We start from the raw sequence: 21,050 nt of genomic DNA on the forward strand, positions 1-21,050 counted from the left end.
TTGCTGTATATTCAGATAACCACACTGACTATTCTGAAAAACTTTCTTCAGTGTATAAAAGATTAACGGTTAAGATTAGATTAACGGTTAAGACTTTAAAAAAAATTTAAATCTGTACTTATCTAAATGAGTATCCTGACTTTCAAAAATGAGAGCCCTGTAGCTTCCATTAGAGGTAGTGCTCAGAGCAAGTTGGAAGATAGTAAGAACACTATTGGCAGGTCTATGCTACTGCTTTCATAAGGAATTTTTCAGAAAAAGCTCAGTGTAGACAAGACCCTGGATGTTGCATGTGATGATGGCTCTTGCTCTGACAACAGTTTTCCATTTAGATTTGAACAGAGGCAACATACTCATATCACTTAAGCAAAAAGAATAGCCATCAGTTTTGGGGTTGACTTTGAACTAGTTCTTTGTGACACATCCGGGACCATAGCAACGGAATATTGTGTATTGAAGCGGCCAGCAATGGATTAGGGATATGTATGGAACTGAGCCACCTCCATGTGGCATTGGGGAAGGGATTTTGTTTTTTGTTTGACTTTGGTTTCGACAGAGTTGTCTGCGTGCGTGAGCTTCTTTGTGGTGAGGATCATGAGATGTATAGGAGTCTGAAGCTGTTGTATGTGTATACAGTGCTGCAAATTCAAACCTCTCCCAGGCTAACTGCCTAAATCTAATTTGACAAGAATTGTTCAGTTTTTCAATATTTTCTCTTATGCTCCCCTGTTTGTAGAGTCTCGGCATGTGTGTGTTTGGGTAAGTTTTCTATAAGTGAGTTTTCTGATAAAAGGAACCGAAGAGAGTGATCAAGTAGCCCAACTCTTAATCCAGAAACAGTTTAGTCTTTAACAAAGACCATGTGCATGTCCATGCACAATACCAAGTCCAAGCAATAGTGCATGTCCAGAGTGTTTAAACCAAGGCTACTAAGTCATGGACTTAAATCACTTGTTAAAAGACCATGCTCATTGATAGATGTGAGCAACAAAGCATAGCTTTTTCAGGCAGTGAAATTCTGATTTGTCATTTTTATGCTTTAATAAATACACCTTTATAGTAATAAATTACCTTTATAGTTTCACAGAGTTTAAGGCCACAAGAGACTATTAGATCATCCAGTCTGGCCTCTTTCTTGTATACTACAAGGCATTACATTTTACTTGGTCATTCCTGTATTAGAGCTCAATAACTGCTATGTTTGACTAAATACAGCATTAATAGATTTATTAATGTTTGGATTTTATTATTAGAAAAAACTGTGCAAAACCACTACAGAAAGCATGTTAATATATTCTTAAAAATAGTAAAACTATTAGCTTTGATTCATAAAGCAAGATAGGTTTAGTGTCTAGCTCTTCTGAGGTAGGTTGGTGGAAAGTGCAAATCACTTTGTATTAACTGGATACCTATTCAACTCCAGTTGTCTTCTCAGACTTCTGGAAACATCTGTTGTGGCCACACTCAGATGCTGATTGTAGTCACTTCTCTACTAACATGACATCATTTCATAGACCTAGTTAATTCCATGTTAATAACGTGTTTATCCTTACAATAAGTGAAATATAAGCTTGTATTTATTATAACAACTCCCATTCTGATGGATCTCAGCGCTATTTCCAAACTAAAAAATAAACGCTGAGATCGTTCAGCCAGCACTAAAATATGGGAGGAGGCATCTACATCAGCATCTATGTACAAAGTCTTTTTTTTTTTTAAAGTAGAAAAATAACATCTCAATCAAATTTATAGGTGGAAATTTAGATCTGAAGAATACAATTTATGCAAGTTGAAAGTTGGGCACCATAACAGAGTTAATACTTAAACACTTCCAAAAGCTCTGCTACAGAAGACAAGATGTTGCTACTTCACGGGTATTGATGCTTCAGTCTCTTTTCACAGTCATTTTTAGGGCTGGAGATAAGCCATTCTAAAGTACATTTTTGCTCAGATACACTGTTCCCTGATTGAAATACACCAGACCCTCACTAGAACGCACGTCTATATAGCGCGAAGTCACATATAACACGGTCGCGGCCATGGATCCCAAATTTAATTACTTTAAGTGCAATTCATTTTAACGCGGTCCCGCGCATGGATCCCAATCTGGCGTTCTAGCAAGGGTCCGGTATAATAGAAGTTACTACCCTGCCACTTAGATGCACTTTTATGAAGTAGTAAATTTGATTTGTAAAAAGTAGCCACTCCTTCAGTAGTAGAGGGTAACATTTAAATTTGATAAATTAATTTTGCTCCATTGTCATCCTTGTTTTACCGCCTATCTTGTTCACCTTGGATTTTTGTCTGCAAATCTGCTTTTTGCCTTTGTATGCCACTTCCTCAACTCCACCATGGCTGAATACTCATCTATGCTCTCCCCTTTCTCCTGGGTCTGAGAACAGAGTGACATTCTAGCCAGTCCCAGAAAATGAATCACTGGGCAACTACCCAGTATCTTAGCAGCCTAATCCAGACTGTAGTTAAGTAACAACTCTGTAAAAGTGTTTTGGGATATAGTTTGTGTGAAAGAGAATATAAAACAGTCACTGACTTGTGAGTCGAGGAAGTAGGAAAGCTAATCTTTCTGTTACATTGGTGAACAAAAAACAGACAGTGGATGAATATGACCTGTTGAAGCAAATTTGTTAGGCCTGGTGAATTACAAAGGCCTGGTCAGTTCTTCCGAACGTCACAAACTGAATATATTGAAACTTGGAGTCAAATATTTTGCCTGCTTAATACTATGTAATAAAATAGGCACTGGTGCATGCACTAACAGCCCCCCTAGCTGCTCCCCTCCCTTCAGTTTCCCCTTATAACTAGAGGGGTGTTAGCAGACCACTTTACCTTGAATGGTCCCTTGAAATATGTGTTAACTACTTACGGTAAATAATCTGTTCCACCTTGTATTTAGCTGCGATACTCTGGCCATGTCTACACTACAAATTACTTGGGTATAATTTGCGTTGTTCACGGCTGTGAATAATACACACCCCATGAGCGACATAAGTTATAATGATCTGAGCGCCAGTGTGGACAGAGCTCTGTCAGTGGGAGAGCTTCTGCTGACATAGCTACCTCCTCTCGCAGAGGCAGGAGTTATTAAGCCAGTGGGACATCTCTCTCCCGTCATCTTAGAGTGTATTCGTGAGAAGTGCTACAATGGCACAGTTGCATTGGTGCCGCTGTAGCATAGACATAGCCTCTGAGTCCCTTTCCCAGACCTGAAGAAGAGCCCTGTGTAACCTCAAACAGAAGCTGGTTCAATAAAAGGTATTACCTCACCCACCTTGTCTCTCTGATATCCTGGGACCAACTTGGGTACAGCAACATTGCACATGTGAATCCTACTCTGACACTTTCAAAGACATGAATTGCGTAATGCATCAACATCTTGAACTGACTTTTTTGTGGGAGGAGGATCAATTTATTTCCATGACAAACTTAGTAAGCAATGGTTCTTGAGCTAGGCAGTCAAAATTTTAAAATGTAAATTAAAAAAAAAATTCTAAAAACTTTTTTTTAATTAAACTTTTATCCATCCCAGCAAGTGCTGTGGGATGTAGATTTGACTGAGGCCTGGTCTGCATTAGTGGGGGAGGAAATCAATCTAAGTTACGCAACTTCAGCTACGTGAATAACACAGCTGAAGTCGACAGACATATATCAACTTACCTTGGTGTCCTCACCGTAGTGAGTTGACTGCTGCCGCTCCTTCGTCGACTCTGCCTGCGCCTCTCGCGGTGGTGGAGTACAGGAGTCGACAGGAGAGCGCTTGGGGGTCGATTTATTGCGTCCAGACTAGATGCGATAAATCGACCCCTGCGGGATCGATCACCGCCTGCCAATCTGGCGTGTAGTGTAGACATACCCTTTATGTGACTTTATTATGACCTTGATGTTTGAGGCTTTTTAAGGGAGTAATTCTAGGACATGCAACTAGATACACATAACTAAATGGCTATCTTCTGGCACAGATTGACCAAATTAATTGGTGTAAAATGAAAAAGCAAAATGGACTTTCTAAGGACCTTAGTCTGTTTCAGATACAAGCTTGAAGGACCTCTTTTACACTGAGCTTATGAGGATTTTTGCTGGGTTAAGTAGGAAGGTATGGGGAAAGATAACTGGTTAAGCTGGAACTTGGACATTACTTAAAAAGTGGTGGTGGAACCTCTTGCCTTGTTTCTACCAGCAGGATTTGTAGCCAGACTCTGAGAAATAGACTGATGGGATAATCATTGCCAAGATCATGTTTCTTTCCTCGTTTGGAGATCAGTACCAATTTGCGCTCCCCCAACCCCCCCAAGTTTCTGTGCTCTCTCTAGTGTTCCATGATGCAACAAAAATAATAGTTTCAGCAAAGATTTTATTTCTGTTTTCTTTAGTATGATGGGATGCTTGACGTGTGTCATCTAACCTGTTCTGGCTTTTTTCCTGATTCCTTTGCCTGCGTGCTCACACAGAGGGTACAGATGATATCTTGCATTCCATTAATGAGTTTCAGCAAAGCCAGGGTGCACCTCATGTGGTTTATACAGGTGGACGCTTAATCAGTTAGCCCTGAGGCATACCACTGGCCCAAATCCATTAGGAGAGAGGAATCTATAGAAGATGCCAGAGTGGCAATTGATCCAGAAATTCAACCATCAGTGGGGCTCATCTTTTATGCACTTCCTTAAGAAAGTCAGTATGGTTTTGTTACTTACCAAAAGACCGGTGTGGCTGTTTTGTTCCGTTCCTACCCAATGCCAAGAACTAAGATGCTGAAACTAACCAGTTGAACCAGTTCCGATGAAGTGAGCTGTAGCTCACGAAAGCTCATGCTCAAATAAATTGGTTAGTCTCTAAGGTGCCACAAGTCCTCCTTTTCTTTTTGTGAATACAGACTAACACGGCTGTTACTCTGAAACCAGTTGAACTAGGTTGCAGAAAAGGATTCCTCAAGCCAAGGGGTGGTACCAGGTATCACATTGCATAGACTATCAAACAAAAATCTGTCTCTTTCTACAGCATTTGGCTTTTGCATTCTATATCATTAGATATTATAAATACCACTGCTACTCTTCAGAGGCAGGTAACTAAAGTACTTTATGGTGGAAGGAATTGTACTTTAGACACCAGAATTATATACACTATCTTAGGCAGAATTACAAGGATAATCTAATACAGGAACAGGAGATATTTCTCAACTTGCTAAAAGCAGTTTTGAGTGAAGCTGAAAAGTGTTGAGTAAGAATGTCTGAAGTGTTACATTACTGGTCAGATGTACTCTATCTGTGTTCTTGTAATGTTGTTGCTCTTGAGGTGGAGGTAGAAGGACAGGTGTTATGTTATGTTCTCTGTATTTGGGAAACAGGTTAACTTAGTCCCAAACCTGCAAAGTGTGCCTGATATTGTGGTGATAAATACATTTTATAAATTCATTGCGGGCGTTAGTCTGTGGAAAGGAGTTGGCTTTCACTGATTAATAACCCTTTATTGTGAGTTGGACTTCAGCTCTTCAGCAATATGACACACCCACAGAATCAAAACCATTACCAGCAGCTTGTTTGTTTAAAGGTCTTGAAAGAGGTGGTGACACTGGTAGACCAGGTGCCAGCTCATGCCTTAATTGAATTCTGGCAAATACATAGCTGAAGTCAGCCTGGTTCACCTGTGTATTAATATTAATAATAGGTATTAGAATTCTAAGAATGTGTTAAGAGGTTAGACTGTGTTTGAATGCTTGTGAGTTGCTGCACGCATTACTCTCACTTATAACATCTGTATCCCATATTATGAGGTAATATTTAAGTAGGTGTCTCGTAAGCCTCTTCCATTGTGTAAATCACCAGACAGGAGAGAGATTTTAACTAGTGCAGAATGCTGGTTTCCAACAGAAGGTGTTATGTCCTGTCTGACAAAGAAGGCCCATTGACACCAGATGGACAAGAGTAGAACATTAAAGAGGACAAAAGACTACTGTTTACTCTTCTCTCTCCTACCTCCACCCCTCAATAAAGATGAGTCTTGCAAGTGAATTCCTCCCATCAGCTGAATTTGCAGCTCAAAGGAGAAGGGGGGAAGGGAATAAAAGCCCCTAACTAGGAGGAACTGTATCTCATTTGCTGCTTGGACTCTGGGGGCAAGGTTTCTAGGCATAAGCAAGGGATCCCCAACTGCTTAGCCTGGGTTAGCCCTAAAGGACAGATAGAGCTTGCTTATTATAGAAGCTTCTATTACCTTTTGAAACTTAAGACTGTAACTTATTTGTGTGTGTGTGTATATATATGTATATGCTTTAACCTTGTAAGTGATTCTCTTGCTTTCTCTTCCTATTTAATAAATCTTTAGGTAGTTGGTTGTAGGATTGGTTACTAGCCTTGTCTTTGGTGTGAGATCTAAAGTGCAGTTGACCCTGGTGTGAGTGACTGGTCTGTTGGGATGGGGAATAACCTGAATATTGCGGTGTTTCATGATGTAAGGGACTGTCTATGACAAAGGCAGGCTTATCTGTGTGGCAAGACAGAGAGGGGACTGGATGTGACGTCATGTTAAGGCGGTTATAGTGCCTGAGGTGTTTACACTTGATATTTGGTTGGTGAAATCTAAGTATTGAAGTCACAACCAATTTGGGGTTGTGCCTCTTCCCTGAGGTGATACACTCATACTCTTGAACCACTGCAGGGCAGCTTGACAGAGGTTATGTGGGTATGTGTGTGGAGATTCATAGGGATGGAGTAGGGGAAGGGGTAGTAACATAATAGGTCCCATGACAACAGAATGTTTGATGCTGGAGCATCCCAACAGAATGCAGTACGTGGAATTGAGTGAGATTAGCATGGCAACTAACTGAGTTCACTGAGAGGGTCACATCTAAAGTTGCTATCTGGTAATGTTCCTCAATGGTTTTACTAAGTACTCCATAATTTAGTGTTTATTTTATTATTTCTTTGTATGGCATCATATGCATAAGTTAGTTTTAAAAGCTTGTCTTACAATAGAACTTCCGAGTTATGAGCACCAGAGTTACGAACTGACCAGTCAGCCACACGCCACATTTGGAACCGGAAGTACACGGTCAGGCAGCAGCAGAGTACTGTCTTTCTTTCTCCTCTTCTCCTCCCTTTCCTCCCCCCCCCCGCCAAAAAAAATAAAGCAAATACAGTACAGTACCGTGTTAAATATAAACTACTAAAAAAATAAAGGTAAAGCACCATTTTTCTTCTTCATACTAAAGTTTCAAAGTTGTATTAAATCAATGTTCAGCTGTAAACTTTTGAAAGAACAACTCGAACATTTTGTTCAGTTACGAGCATTTCAGTTCAGTTACGAACATTACCAACAACCTCCATTCCTGAGGTGTTCGTAACTCTGAGGTCCTACTGTACTTATTTTACAAAACCTGTTTCCATTCTTCTTTACTATAACTGAAGCATTTGTATGTTTTTGCTGAAGTGAGTGTTAAAGTTCTGCAGGGACTTCTAATTTCAGTTGCTTTATGGAAAGTGGTGAGAATCTTTTCGCATTGCAGATGTATATTTCTAATAACAGTACAGGGAGGAGGCAGCTCTCAAACTGCCATTTGTCATCTTCCCTTCGTTTTAGGCCCCACCCTGAAAATATTGACCTATGTGGCCAAAGAGCTGAGTTGGGGTGAAGTTCTTGCTTAGCAAGATTCCTGCCCTTACTGCATAGGAGCGGGGCTCAGCCTGATAATGATTGAAAAAGTTGAAGAGAGCCACTGCTGCCCTTTAAACATGTTGCACAGCCACAGGAAAATCATATAGTTTTCCTGAAAGCCCCACTATGCTTGGTAATTCTTTGGGTTCCATCATTCAAAAGATGCCACCAAATGCTATACTAATTTGACAGTTCTTCACAGGGGAAGAGTCTCATATGATGATAGTGGCAAATAATGGGGAGAGGAGGAGGAGTCCTGGGAGTGCAGCATTAAGGAATCTTCAAGTAATAAAAGCCACGGCCTTCTCTAACATTTTGAGAAACTATAGGAAAAAGGAGGAGAACCTTAGATACAGTAGGGCCTCCTAATCTATAAGTAGTTGGTGTAGATAATGCTGTTTTTCATACACACTTGTTTTGTGTGTTGTGGTTTTCATTAGAATTGTTTTCTCTCATTTGCTCAACATTTTTTGTTAACTACCAATCAGAATCTGTGTAGAGCAATTTATTAAATTGGAAATAAACACCTATCCTCTTCTTACCCTGAGACAATGGCCATCAGGATGTTAATCTTCTAATTAGTATTAATAAAGTCTTAAGATTAGCTCGTATGTCTTCAGCCTTAATAGCTTCATTTTATGCGTGCAATTTTTGTTTTTCACTTTTTGCAGAGGATGACAAATAGCAGCAGTTCTCCTAGTCTCCTCAATGACAGTGCCAAGCAGTATGCAGGCCATGGTAAGAACTTTTAAAGAAATATGTTTAAAGGTATGTTCAAAAGCTATCTTTATGGGAAAAAAATAGTTTCAAGGGAGTTAGTCCTCCCTTTAATCTGATTTAGAGGTGATAGAATATTTTTTTATTACTGTGTATTCCAAACCAAATTACTAGTGAACTTTCTAACTCTCAGCTTGCCTTTCATTTAAAGGGAAAAACTTAGAAATATAGTTGTTTGAAATAAATGAAATTACATATGTAATTTTTTTTACCTTTAAATTTTCGATGCACATATTCACACATTTTTGTCTGTTTTATTTACAAATTGAACTAAATTTATCGTTTCATGTTTTTCATATTTTTTTTCCCACAGCCAAGGTATAATAGGCTATTTGGTATGAAACTCCTGGTAACAGAGGACAGGAACTTGGCACTAACAGAATCTAATGAATTTTGGATCTTGAGTTCTGTGGCATATGCCAAATAACTTGGAGCTTGGAATTTAAAATTTCTACACAGCATGTTTTAAGTAATACCTTGCCCCTTTCACACTTTCTTCTTTCATATTACTTGGGAACATTCCATCCATCCATACAAAAAATGACTATATTTTATAGGCCTATCTTTGTGTTATGAAGCTGCTAATGCATTTTCTACTTAAAAATCATTATTAGTTATGTCAACGTCTGGAAGATCCCAAGGTGTTTGAAATGCTGTCAGTTAAGGAAAATATTTTTACTTTTAACTTGAGCAAATTTAGTGTTTAACTCCAGTGAGAGAATACTGAACCTCACAATATTCTTTTTAGTTACTTCTTAGAATATAACAACACTTTAGATTTCTTCAGATGATCTGCTTAGTCCTGTATCAATATTTAACTTCTTTAAGAAGTGGCTCCCACTTCCAATTGGCAAAAACATACATTTAAAGTATGGCCCTCCTCTAAAAGGGGCTACAAAAGTGGTGTTGTGGAGCTCCGTGTTTGTGTTAGATGCCACAGCAAATTCACTTGTCCGTTTACAAGTAAAATAACAAACAAAAAAACCCCTATCTTAATGATTAGTCATAAGAACAGCCACACTGGGTCAGACCAACGGTCCATCTTACCCAGTATCCTGTCTTTTGACAGTGGCCAATGCCAGGTGCCCCAGAGGGAATGAACAGAACAGGGAATCATCAAGTGATCCATCCCCTGTTGCTCATTCCCAGCTTCTGACAAACAGAGGCTAGGGATACCATCCCTGCTCATCCTGGCTAATAGCCATGGAAGGACCTATCCTTCATGAATTTATCTAGTTTTTTTGAACCATGTTATAGTCTTGGCCTTCACAACATCCTCTGGCAAGGATGCCACAGGTTGACTGTGCGTTGTGTGAAAAAATACTTCCTTTTGTTTGTTTTAAACCTGCTGCCTATTAATTTCACTTGGTGACCCCTAGCTCTTGTGTTATGAGAAGGAGAAGTAACAGTACCTTATTTACTTTCTCCACACCAGTCATGATTTTACAGACCTCAATCATATCCCCCCTTAGTAGTCTCTTTTCCAAGCTGAAAAGTCCCAGTCTTGTTAATCTCTCCTCATATGGAAGATGTTCCATACCCCTAATTATTTTTGTTGCCCTTTTTCTGAGCCTTTTTCAATTCCAGTATATCTTTTTTGAGATGGGACAACCATATCTGTATGCAGTATTCAAGATGTCAGCGTACCATGGATTTATATGGGCGTACTATGGACTTATCGTGCAAATGCAACCTTAGATTTGAAAGTCAGGTGGCTGTTTCCTCCTTGTGCTTCATTTCTAGTAATAATTATTTTACAGAGCAGATTTTGTCCTGAATTATACTTCTACACTCCGATTGAAAATAGTTAATTGTTCAAGATGATGGAGTTTTGCTGGTGTAAATGAGATTTAAGTTTTAGGTGTAAAATATCCACCATTGAGGGCAATACACGAAGAGGGGAAAAAACAGACTGACTTTTGGTTTGCTAGACTGGCTGTGTAAACTGAACAGACTCTTTAAGAAATTGAGAGAGAACTTCCAGTTCCCTTTTTGAGGCACACTTTAGAATAGAACTGCACTTTGAAGGCATACTGACCATGGTCAAAGAGATTCGGGTTTACAGAAAACATTTTTAAACATTAGTGTGTTAGCAGATGGCATCCACTAGGCAATTAGGAGACATCCATATTTTTAATCTATGAATTAATCTGGAGTTTCCTGTTTAAATAGTGACTGTGGTGATTGAGATCCAGATTATGGTACTTATGATCTGGAGGCAAAGTGTAGGGACAGGGAGAAATAATAATTTATTTGTAAAATCTTCATCTTGACTGCCTCTAGGTCCTGATTAAATTTCTAAATAAAAAGTTGGCAAAACAGACAACAACCATAATGTTTGCAGAATTAAGTGGTATGGAGTACAGCACATAATTATTTAAACTGGCAATGGGTAACTTTTTAAATTCTTCTTTTAATTGTGTACCCATGCACAGTCTAATGAACTGCTATGCTTTTAGCAGTTCTGACTTTAAAATTAGCTTTAATTCTGAATGGATAAACCTTTTTTCGCCTTTTTCCAGTGACATTTAAAATTATTTGAACTTTTTTTCAAAATAGTTTGTGCTGATAATATATAGTAGTAACGATGTTTCTAACATTCTTTTACAGACCCACTGACTTCACCAGCTTCATCCTTGTTTAATGACTTTGCTGCCCTCAGTTTATCTCAAAGGAGAAAGGTAGGCAACACCTAAACTCTAGAAGGTGGCATATCTGTAACTGACAAAAGAAGAATGGAGGGTAGGACAGAGGGAACCCAAGAAATTAGATTGTTTTAAACGGGTATGACTCTTTTGGTGTCACATTTGTTATTTTCTATTTCATTACATAAAGAAGTTAGATGATATCTTTAAGATGTGCTATTGCAGACCAGCCTGTTGCTGCTAATATGAAATATTCCAGGCACATATTTCAGACTGCATTTATAAGAATACTTTGAACATGAGTGTCAAGGACCTGCCCCTTGAACTCTAAAATAAACTGTTTTTATGGTGCTGAGAACAGAGGCTTGCAGGTGTTCATCTTGGGCCTTCACAGCCTCAGGTTCTGTGATAAGATCTTCAAATGGAGGATGGGTCCTGAACCTCAGTGATTCTTGCAGAATTCATTAGTTTGAAAAAATGTAAACATCTAGAAGATCAGAAAGTTTTTTTCTGTAAACCAGGGTTACACCAGAGTTCCATCTGTTCTGTGTAATCTGCAGCTGTTTGTTAGAAAGGCAACCCAACTTGTCCCAAATAGTAGTCAAAATGTACTTTCACTGACCAATTTCACATCTTTTTCCTAATATCAAGCCACCTACATGAGCATTAATTTCCCCCAAGTGAGTGGTACGCTGTCTTGCAAGCACGCTACTTCAGCATGCTTGTGCTTTCTCCTGTAGCTCTAACCATGTACTGAAAGTTGTGGGTTCTTTGCATAGTTCCTGCAGGTAAGGATTGAAATGAAAGCTACCATAATTGGCCCACCAAATAAGTGTTCCTTGAAATAAAATGATGTTACAGATTGTCTATTTCCTAATATTGGATATAGTTTGGCATTATGAATTGTCCCTGTTCCTTAATGCCAGCTGTCACGCTCTAACAGCTTGCTTTAAATGCTGCATATAATCTTACACTTTTCACTACTTGCTGAAAGTGGTGAGAATGAAAATATACACACAACAATAAAAATTAAATATGTAGAAGGAGCATATCATCATGTATAGGTATACTATAAGGCCAACTGGCTACGGTGCTATATGTTGTTTAATTGACCTACCTATAATTAATCTCATTTGTCCAGGCTGGTAATGTAATGTTTCAAATACAAAGCAAAACCTGAAATAGCTATAAATTCCTAGCTTGTTCCTGTTTTTCCATGAATAATCAAAGCTCTAAACCCATAGTCACAAAAATGGTATCTTTGACAGAAAGAGTGGCTTATGCAAACTGACTCATAATTCACTTTTACAACTAATTTAGCACTTCTGTTAATTGGAATACAAACTGGAAACCTCTGAAATGTTACTAATTGAGTATACATTGTAGCTGCTACTTCTTAATGTCGATTCATGAAGAAGAAGGTTATCCATTGACTTCAGTCTGCAGAGAATACAAATGCAGATGGCTATGGATTTGTTTTCTAAATACTGTTAATATTCTGAAATGCATATTTTTGTATTATTGGGGTTTGTGTAGCTTGCAGTTCATGTCAACGGGTCACCTGTAAGGTGAATTGCAGAGCTTTTGACAGTTTGAAATATATTGATTTGGGATATTAAATGGTTTGTATAGACCTGAGTTCATATGCACTTACAATTTGAACATAGCTATTTGAAAAAATCTCTTTACTTGCCAAGAACCCAAGTTGAGGGTTTTGTTTTTGTCCTGAAAGCGCTTAAAAACAGTTGTCTAAAACCAGCATTTCCTGCATTATCACTGACTTGGAAGACAAATATAACACCCTGAATAGGGTCTTGGTAAGTGAGTAAAGGAGAAATTGCTTTTCAGGTATTTTGTTTAAAAGTTAGCAATTTGGAATCTTAAAATACTCAACTATTTAAAAAAGCTTTGCATCTTACCTCTCCGAAAGAGGGAAATTTGAGTAGTATTGAATTCATAAAGTTTTCTGTAAAAGATTTATTAAATAGCTGACTTTGACAAGGAAATTCAGAGTTTATTCCGTCTGAAAAAAATCTTATTGTGCCTAGATATTGCTGATCATATGATCCTATCAGAGTCCTCAGAACAGTGGGTGATCCTATACTACTTATGAGCTGCAATACTTGGTTACAACAAAGTAAGTTAAGGATGGACTTGGTAACCTTAACTATGAATTTCCTTGCTTTTTGTGTAGGCAGACAGTGTTTGGAAGTATAGGTTTGTGTGCTTGGGGCTATTTGAGGTGCTTATAATATTTAGGGCGTTAAAAACATTATATGTTTTTAAACATCTTGTAATCAGTCAGCTACAGATTGGCTTTAAAAAAATTAACCCAACTTCTTAATTTTACATGAACATTCTAAAAATTACCTTCAAATGGCCTTTGATAAATGCATTCTTGGAACTGTAAAATCTTTCCTTTCACCCATCAAATAATTATTAGAATGCTGCACTACAATTTTAAGTTACAGTAAATCTAAGAATACAAATTTAAGAAATTTTACAGGATACTGAAAAGGAAAAATTCATATGAGCTGAACACTTCTGTGGGTGCAGTCTATGTGGTGGTTCTGACAACCCTAAACCTCTCTGAATGTCATAACCCTAAATGCAATTAGGTAGCTACTTGAAAATTTCTTATGGCAATTTTTCTCTTACAAACTACGTACACAAATAATAAATTTGTGGTGCATGATAACAAGAGCCGGGATATTCAATATTAGATTAACACTCTGTCCTTAACTTAATGCTGTTGTACCTTTTTTGTCATCTTCCAAAATGCATAATACCAGTTGCTAAGGATGGAGTGTCATCCTGAACTTGGATTCCTTGGAGTTTAACGTTTTGTCTCAACATTAATATATTGAAATACTTTCTTTTTAGAAAGATTATATTTTAAATTAGCATAAATTATTATTTCTCTCAGCCTGGAAAAGCTCTTTGGATTAATTCTGGTTCCTTTGGTAATTGGTTTTGATAGCTCATAAAATATGTATGGTATAATTGATTGTAATCACCGATGCTAAGGGGATGGCACTTTTATAGGTTTAAAGAAAAACGCATAGTGACATTTTTATGTAAACTGGTTCTGAGACTGTTACCACCAATCCAGACTTATGGTTACCACTTACCTTCACCAGTCAGCCTGGAAGGTCCACAAATACCATTCTTTGCTTTTTTATTTATTTGTTCATACCTTCAAACCCACTGGAACTGAACTGTCCTCAATGGTTCCCAATAATTTTCTTGGTTTTATTTCCACTTTTGAATGGCTCTTTATCTGAGTCAGAACTAGAGAAGATCTCTATGGGTACATCTACATTGTGCTAAAAGATCTGTGGCATGGCTGCCGCTGGCTCGGGTCAGCTGACTTGGGCTTGAGGGGCTATAAAATTGCAAGGTAGGTGTTCAGACTTGGGCTGGAGCCCAGGCTATGAGACCCTGGAAGGGGGTTGGGTCTCGGAGCCCGGGCCCCAGCCCAAGCTCAGATGTCTACATTGTGATTTATAGCCCCAGAGCTTGAACCCCGCAAGCTCGAGTCAGTTGACCTGAGCTCTGAGACTCAGTACTGTGGGTTATTTTTATTGCTGTGTAGATATACCCTGCGGAAGTGATAATTGTTCATGTGATGACAGCTGTTGGTACAGTGGTTGGAATGAGGGAACCATCCTGTGATTCCGTTTGGCCATGCTATTGGGATGTTTCTGTGCTGCTTGTACTAGTCTCTCTACATATACCACAAGCTGTATAACAAGAGTTCTAGTCCTTCAGAATCTCTCTTCACTGGCCCTGGATGACTAGAAGTTAGGAACAAAAGATTTTCTCCAAATTGGACTGAACAGTGGAAGATATTGGAGAGGTTATCTGGATTGAGATTCATCAGAAACAAACTACTTATTCAAATTTGGTGCATCTTCGTGCTTAGCTAGTCTATTAGAGTATTCTTTACATGAAGAGGTGAACTTTGCCTAAACCATTCCAAATTTCCTCTGGAATATTTGTGTCTCCCAGAACAAGACCTAATTTCCACTTTAGTCCTGCTCATGCCATGTTTCTACAGTTGCTGACAGCAGTAGTGTATTTTGGCACCTTCTGTTCTTACTGTGTTCTATACAGCTTTCCACTAGTATGTGTACACTGCCTTGAAACCATTAGTGACTCAGTCTTGCAGGGTGCTGAACACTCTGGCTCCAACCCAGCAAAACACTTAGTCACATGCTTAACTTGAAGCAGTGACTTCAGTCGTATTTAAATGGGACTAAGGACTTATCATGTGGTTAAAGATAATACATACCAACATCCTCTGCTGAATTGGGGCCAGCACCTTGAGGCATTGAGTCGTTCCGTAGCAAGCACTCACCTGGGAATTCTCTTTATCTTTTTTCAGCTAAAAAAAATAAACTCCTCTCATTTTGTTCTTTGTCATGTAAACTCATTTCTTAAACTGTAAAACTTAGTTGACTGATATGAAATTAAATAGAATTCCATACAAAGTCTATTAAGCACTCAAAAGTGAAGTTTCAACAAGCAACCTTTGCTCTGCTATCTTGTGCATATGTATTACAGTAGTCTTTGAGATCACATACTATACGTAAAGTAGCATTTCTTCTATAATTCAATTTTTTCCATATTTACCTTAGTTAACTGTCATCATGGATCTGTTCCTTCTCTGTGTTGTTCCAGTTTTATGCATGTGTTCTTTTTTGAATCCACTTATACTTTTGGCCAACACCACATCCCACGGCAATGAGTTCCAAGCTTAGTGGTGAGTTGTTTCCTCTTGTTTGTATTAAGCCTACTGCCTATTACTTTTATCGGGTGACCCTAGGTTTTTATGTTGTGTGAAAGGGTAAATAACGCTTTTCTATTCACTTTTTTCCTCACCATTCAGGATTTTATGGACCTCTGTTACTTCACCCCCACAGTTTCTTTTCTGAGCTGAGCAGCTCTAAACTTTAGTCTTTCCTTGTATGGAAGCTGTTCCATTCCCTTAGTCATCTTTGTTGCTCTTCCCTGAACCTTTTCCAGTTCCACTATATCCTTTTTGAGACAGGGCAACCACAGCTAGACACAGAATTGATTCTGTGGGTGCACCACGCATTCATAAGTGGCATTATGACATTTTCTGTATTATTTCTTTACCTTCCGTAATAATTCCTGTCATATTGTTAGCCTTTTTGACTGCTGTTGCGCCTTGAATGGAAGTTTTCAGAGAATTATCCACAGTGATTCCAAGATCGTTTTTGGTTGGTAATAGCTAATTTAGAACCTCTCGGATATCTTAACTCAGGTTAAGATAATATTAAGAATGTATTATGTTCCCAACAAACTATCAAGAATTAATGAAAATTGGTTTCCTCTTTTGCTGGGAAAAATGCAATGAAAAGGACACACTATTATGTAGGTAGTGTAATGCACTGAAACATCTTCCTTTTGGCCACTACTAAAACAAGCCATAATTCTTCAATTTACAGCATATAGACATGGGGGACTATGTGCTTGTCACCGTTATAGGACTAGCTGCACCTCTGTTCCCATTCTTGTCTGAGTCTCCCCATCTTTCCCCCAGGTATAAGGGCTCTTGTCCTTCCCTGTCTTGGAATGGAATTTTGCAGTGCTTCCACTCTTAGATTGGGATACCCATGTATTCAACCAAGTATTACCATGCAAAGTTCACAGACCTGTGACCAGTGAGATTGACCAACTTCTTTAAATCCAAATATTTTATTCAGCGGTAGGAACAAAACTTTAGAGATAAAGATTTCAAAACCGCCTACGTGCATATTTAATCTCCTCTAATCTTGTGCTTCTCTGCAAGCTAAGTAAGATGTTTCTCTCTTGAGTTACAGGTAGGTAATCTGGTTTTAAATTGAACAGAGACAAAACCGGACATGGTTTTGTTCAGTATCTGACAGGGGAATGCTGTTTTGAAGAGCACACTATGCAACTCTTCTGGCCCGATCTCGCACACATGGTGCATGCGAGATCACACTGGTGGTTGCAGGGCAGCGTCCTCCCGTGCACCCTGCATGCCGACAGGGGCGGGCTCACTCCATTCCCACAACTACTGGAATGTCCAGTATTCTGAGAATGTGAGAGTGGCCACCCTAATTACAGTAAAAGAACAGAACCAACTTGCATTCTTGTAAAGGCAAGGTGGATGAGATAATATCTTCTATTCGACCAACTTCTGTTGGTGAAAGAAACAGGCTTTTGAGCTACGCAAAGCACTTCTTCAGCATTCTTGTAGAAAGTCAACTCTCCTTCCCTCTGTGTCTCTGGCCCCAATTACCACATTGCTCAATGTTCTTTGGTACAGGGATGTGGTGTGATGTCTTCCCCAAGTCAGTCAGCAAGTCTGAACCAGAAGGAGAGAAAAGTCACTCTAGGAGAATATTCCCATCCATGTTCCATTGTTCAGACAGTGAAATCCATTCAGCCTTAATGGTTTGCAGTCACTGGTCTTATGACTGTATGTAACCACGTGGGAGTGTGTTGAAACTGTCTGCTCCCCTCTGACATTCTAACACACCATCTCAGAAATCCAGTACATAAACCACATTTAGGGGTAGATCAGTACTCATTACCAAGCAACCCCACATTTGTGTCATCACTCATTGTAATTTTCAGGATTGTGGGGCTACAGAGAAGACTTCAGATCATTACTGGACTAAACTTTTCTTTTAAACATGAAGTTTACATTGTGCAATTATACCATACTTTTGCAATAATAAAATGTTGTTGTTAAACAGTTACGCAATCACTTGCTTGTTTCTATAAAGGTTATTGCACAAATGTGGAAACAAGATTATCCTCCAACAAAGAGTTAGAATAAAGTTTTTCTTTACTGTGGAGAAACTGACTTATTTACTACAAGGCGTGTATCAAGACTGCTGTGCTATTTGGTCTCCTTTTTACAGTGTTATGGAACTCTGTTATTCAGTTTTCAGTTGTTCAGTAGAGTTCCACAGAATTGATATTTACTAATTAACAGACCTGACTTGATATTTTCTTTCTTCTTGTGTAAGTGTGGTGTGTTCTTAAATACTTTTTTTATTCAGGTTTAATTTGATTTATGGGTAGGTGGGCACCCTACATTATTTCATGAAGCTAAACTATTTCAAAATTACATTTACTTATAGAAAGTTTCAGAAACTGATGACGTGTATAAGTTCATCAAGATAAAATGCTTATTCCTCTAACTATATGAAAGAACAAACTTCTAGCTCTCATCTTAACTAGTAACTTAAAAAATATCTTATTGCTTGTTTTGTTATTTATACCTAAATAAAGTCAGTATATCTTATGACTGGAGTAACTTTAATAACTTAGTCTTTCTGTGAGACATACCTTAGGAAAAGGATAATTTAATAGGTTTGTCCGCACTCATCAGCTACATATCTTTGCTACCAGGCACACAGTCTTCTATAGCTACAATTCAAGGGCTGAGGTAATTAAACCTCAAAGCAACTTTGCTGTACATCTAGATGGCTATTGTGTATTTGCAAGATTTCTCTTATACCTATGTTAGGTCTAATACATATGTAGTATGCTGTGTAAGAATGACTTGCTATGAACTCTTCATATGTCTGTAATGGAACATGAAGAGGGAAAGATCTTGTAGCCTTCCATACATGATATAAGATACTACACTTGTATTTAAAATGACAGGAAGAATGTCATCATTGAGGAAGAGCTACTGTATAGAGATGCATGAACACGGGGCGGAGTAAAGGTTGCATATGAATCCTTAACCTTATTATTCCCTGCATTTTGAGTGCTTCATTATGCATCTTTAACTTTTTCAAAATTTTTATATATAATATTCTAGGGTTTTTAAAACGAAAACCCAAATTTCACTTTCCTAGACGTCTAAAGTCTACTTTCTTATTAAAAAAAACATATAATTGTATGTGTAAATTCCGTTATCTGGAACTGTTTGGTTACACACCGCCATAATGCTGTGTTCTGTGCACTATAAGACATCATAAAAGAGGCCCTTAAACTTAAGAAATTTACAGCTTAGTAATGCACTTTTTGCCTCCCTCAGCTATGGAGTTCCCAAGGTACGTTTCTAAGCATGGTTCTTTGCTTCAAATCTTAAGCCTTGTCTACACTTAGAAGCTTTGCTCATGCAGCTCTGCCAGCAAGACCAGCAAAAAAGTACTTTTTTGCCAGTATCACTGCATCTACAGTAAGGCTTTTGCCAGCATAGCTATGTAAAAAAATACAAATAAAAATCAAACCTCTAACTGATATAACTGCTGTTAAACTTTTGAGCATAGACTGACCTAAGAGTGCATCAGCTTTCTCTTACTCCTTTGGAGTTTGTAAGGTCTGCAGGGACTCTTACACTGTGCAGCCACCAGCCAACACTTGCCTGCGCTGTGTTCCTGTGTTGTGAATTGAAACAAAATGCAGAATGTCCTCTTTCAGCAGCATGCACTGTTCACATTTGTAACTCAGATCAAAACCCGTTTTCATGCAGTACTCCAAAGCACATCCCTCGAATGACTGTTATTTCTGTACCAAACTGAAAGTATCAGTAATTTTTTATAATACAAGAACTGTTTTTCACTTGCCCTCAAATAACTCAACCATTTTTTGATCACTTTCCCAAGTCATTTTCAGCCAGTGAAAGTTTCATCTTAAAAGGTGAAAATTTAAGAATGTTATGAGCAAATGAAAATAGGAGTTAGCATTGAAACTTGTATGCAGTCTTAATCCTAGTGACAACATTGTAAATGTCAGCATGCTCCACCTCTGTAACAGATGAGCTCTGAACTGTGTGCTGAAGGTAAAGCGATTCTTCTTCTGGTTTCCCACTGAGGGCAGTTAATTCCAGAGCCTAAGGCCCATTGCTGAAAACCACTGTTTCCAGCCCTCAGAAGTTCAAATATAGGGACGATAGGCAAGAGTGCTTGATTGATTTGAATGGTGTTCGTGGAACATGAAGGGAGAGAGAGAGCTCTTAGAACTAGGATCCAAACCACATTGGCTTTTATGGATCCATATCAGCAACTTGAATTTCACCTGAAAGAGATTGGGAAACAGTGCTGTACCCAGGATGTTCCGGGCCCAGTTAAGACTCAAATATGGGCATCCTTGCCTCCCACCGTCACCTCTCCCCCCAACCCTAAAATCACGTTACATACTCTTACAAAGTCTTCTCTAAAGCAATCTTATTAACTCATCCTAGTCTGTCCACCTTGCTTCTGAGTTCTCTCTAGAAATAATTGCCAGATTGCATACCCTTTCCTGCCCCATAGGTGTTCTTAGTGATTTAATTTTAGCTTGCTGAAATTCCTTTGATTAGTTGCCACAGGTAAAAGAAGACAGCAAGATATATGCAATGCTATTTCTGTTATGGATATTCTTATCTAAAGATCTTTTTAGAATGTAACTAAGTAGTTCAGTGGGTGCTTTTGTTTCTAAGTCATCCTTGAAGATTTGCTTGCAAAAACTGGCAGAGAGCTCAGTTTCATTGTCAAAACTCTCAGGGTTTAAAACCACAAGGGTAGCTGCTTGCTAAGTTTTGAGTGTGGCTCTTCAAGTTGTCACTGCTGAGACTTTTCAGTTACTCCTCTTTTAAAAGAAAGCAAACGTTTTTCCCACTTCGTACTTATGCAGTCTATCATCCAGTTGTGTTAATACTGTCTAAAATGGAGTTGAAAACCTTGCATTCAAAACTTTCAAGATCTAATGACCTTTCTTTTCATCCTTTGCAAGTTCATCTGGCATTACTTTCCCCTTTGAGATAGTTTCTCTTTGACCTGTGTGGATAATCCTAATGTTTCAGACTGTGAATCAACAGCTTCCTTACATGCAACAAACCCAGGAGACTATAATTCTGTTAAAGCATCTTGCAGGCCACCAAGTAAACCATTACCCGTTTTAATGTCAAGATCTGAATTCTGCAATTTTTTGCTCACAGCATTAATTTTTGACCAGATGTTTTTGCTG

At 38.4% G+C, this 21,050-nt stretch overlaps 1 protein-coding gene across 3 annotated transcripts in view; it reads left to right on the forward strand.

Annotated features, from left to right (window-relative positions):
• Positions 1–21,050, forward strand: part of PAN3 (poly(A) specific ribonuclease subunit PAN3) — a 121,665-nt gene that overhangs the window by 30,372 nt on the left and 70,243 nt on the right. For all 3 annotated transcript variants that reach the window (XM_084631810.1, XM_084631809.1, XM_084631811.1), the window contains exons 3-4: positions 8,337–8,403; positions 11,053–11,123. In XM_084631810.1, the coding sequence (XP_084487936.1) occupies positions 8,337–8,403; positions 11,053–11,123 (138 nt within the window). The remainder of the gene's footprint in view (positions 1–8,336; positions 8,404–11,052; positions 11,124–21,050) is intronic.

This window comes from Lepidochelys olivacea (assembly GCF_965140295.1).
Source record: "Lepidochelys olivacea isolate rLepOli2 genome assembly, chromosome: 1".
NCBI classification, from domain to species: Eukaryota; Metazoa; Chordata; order Testudines; family Cheloniidae; genus Lepidochelys; species Lepidochelys olivacea.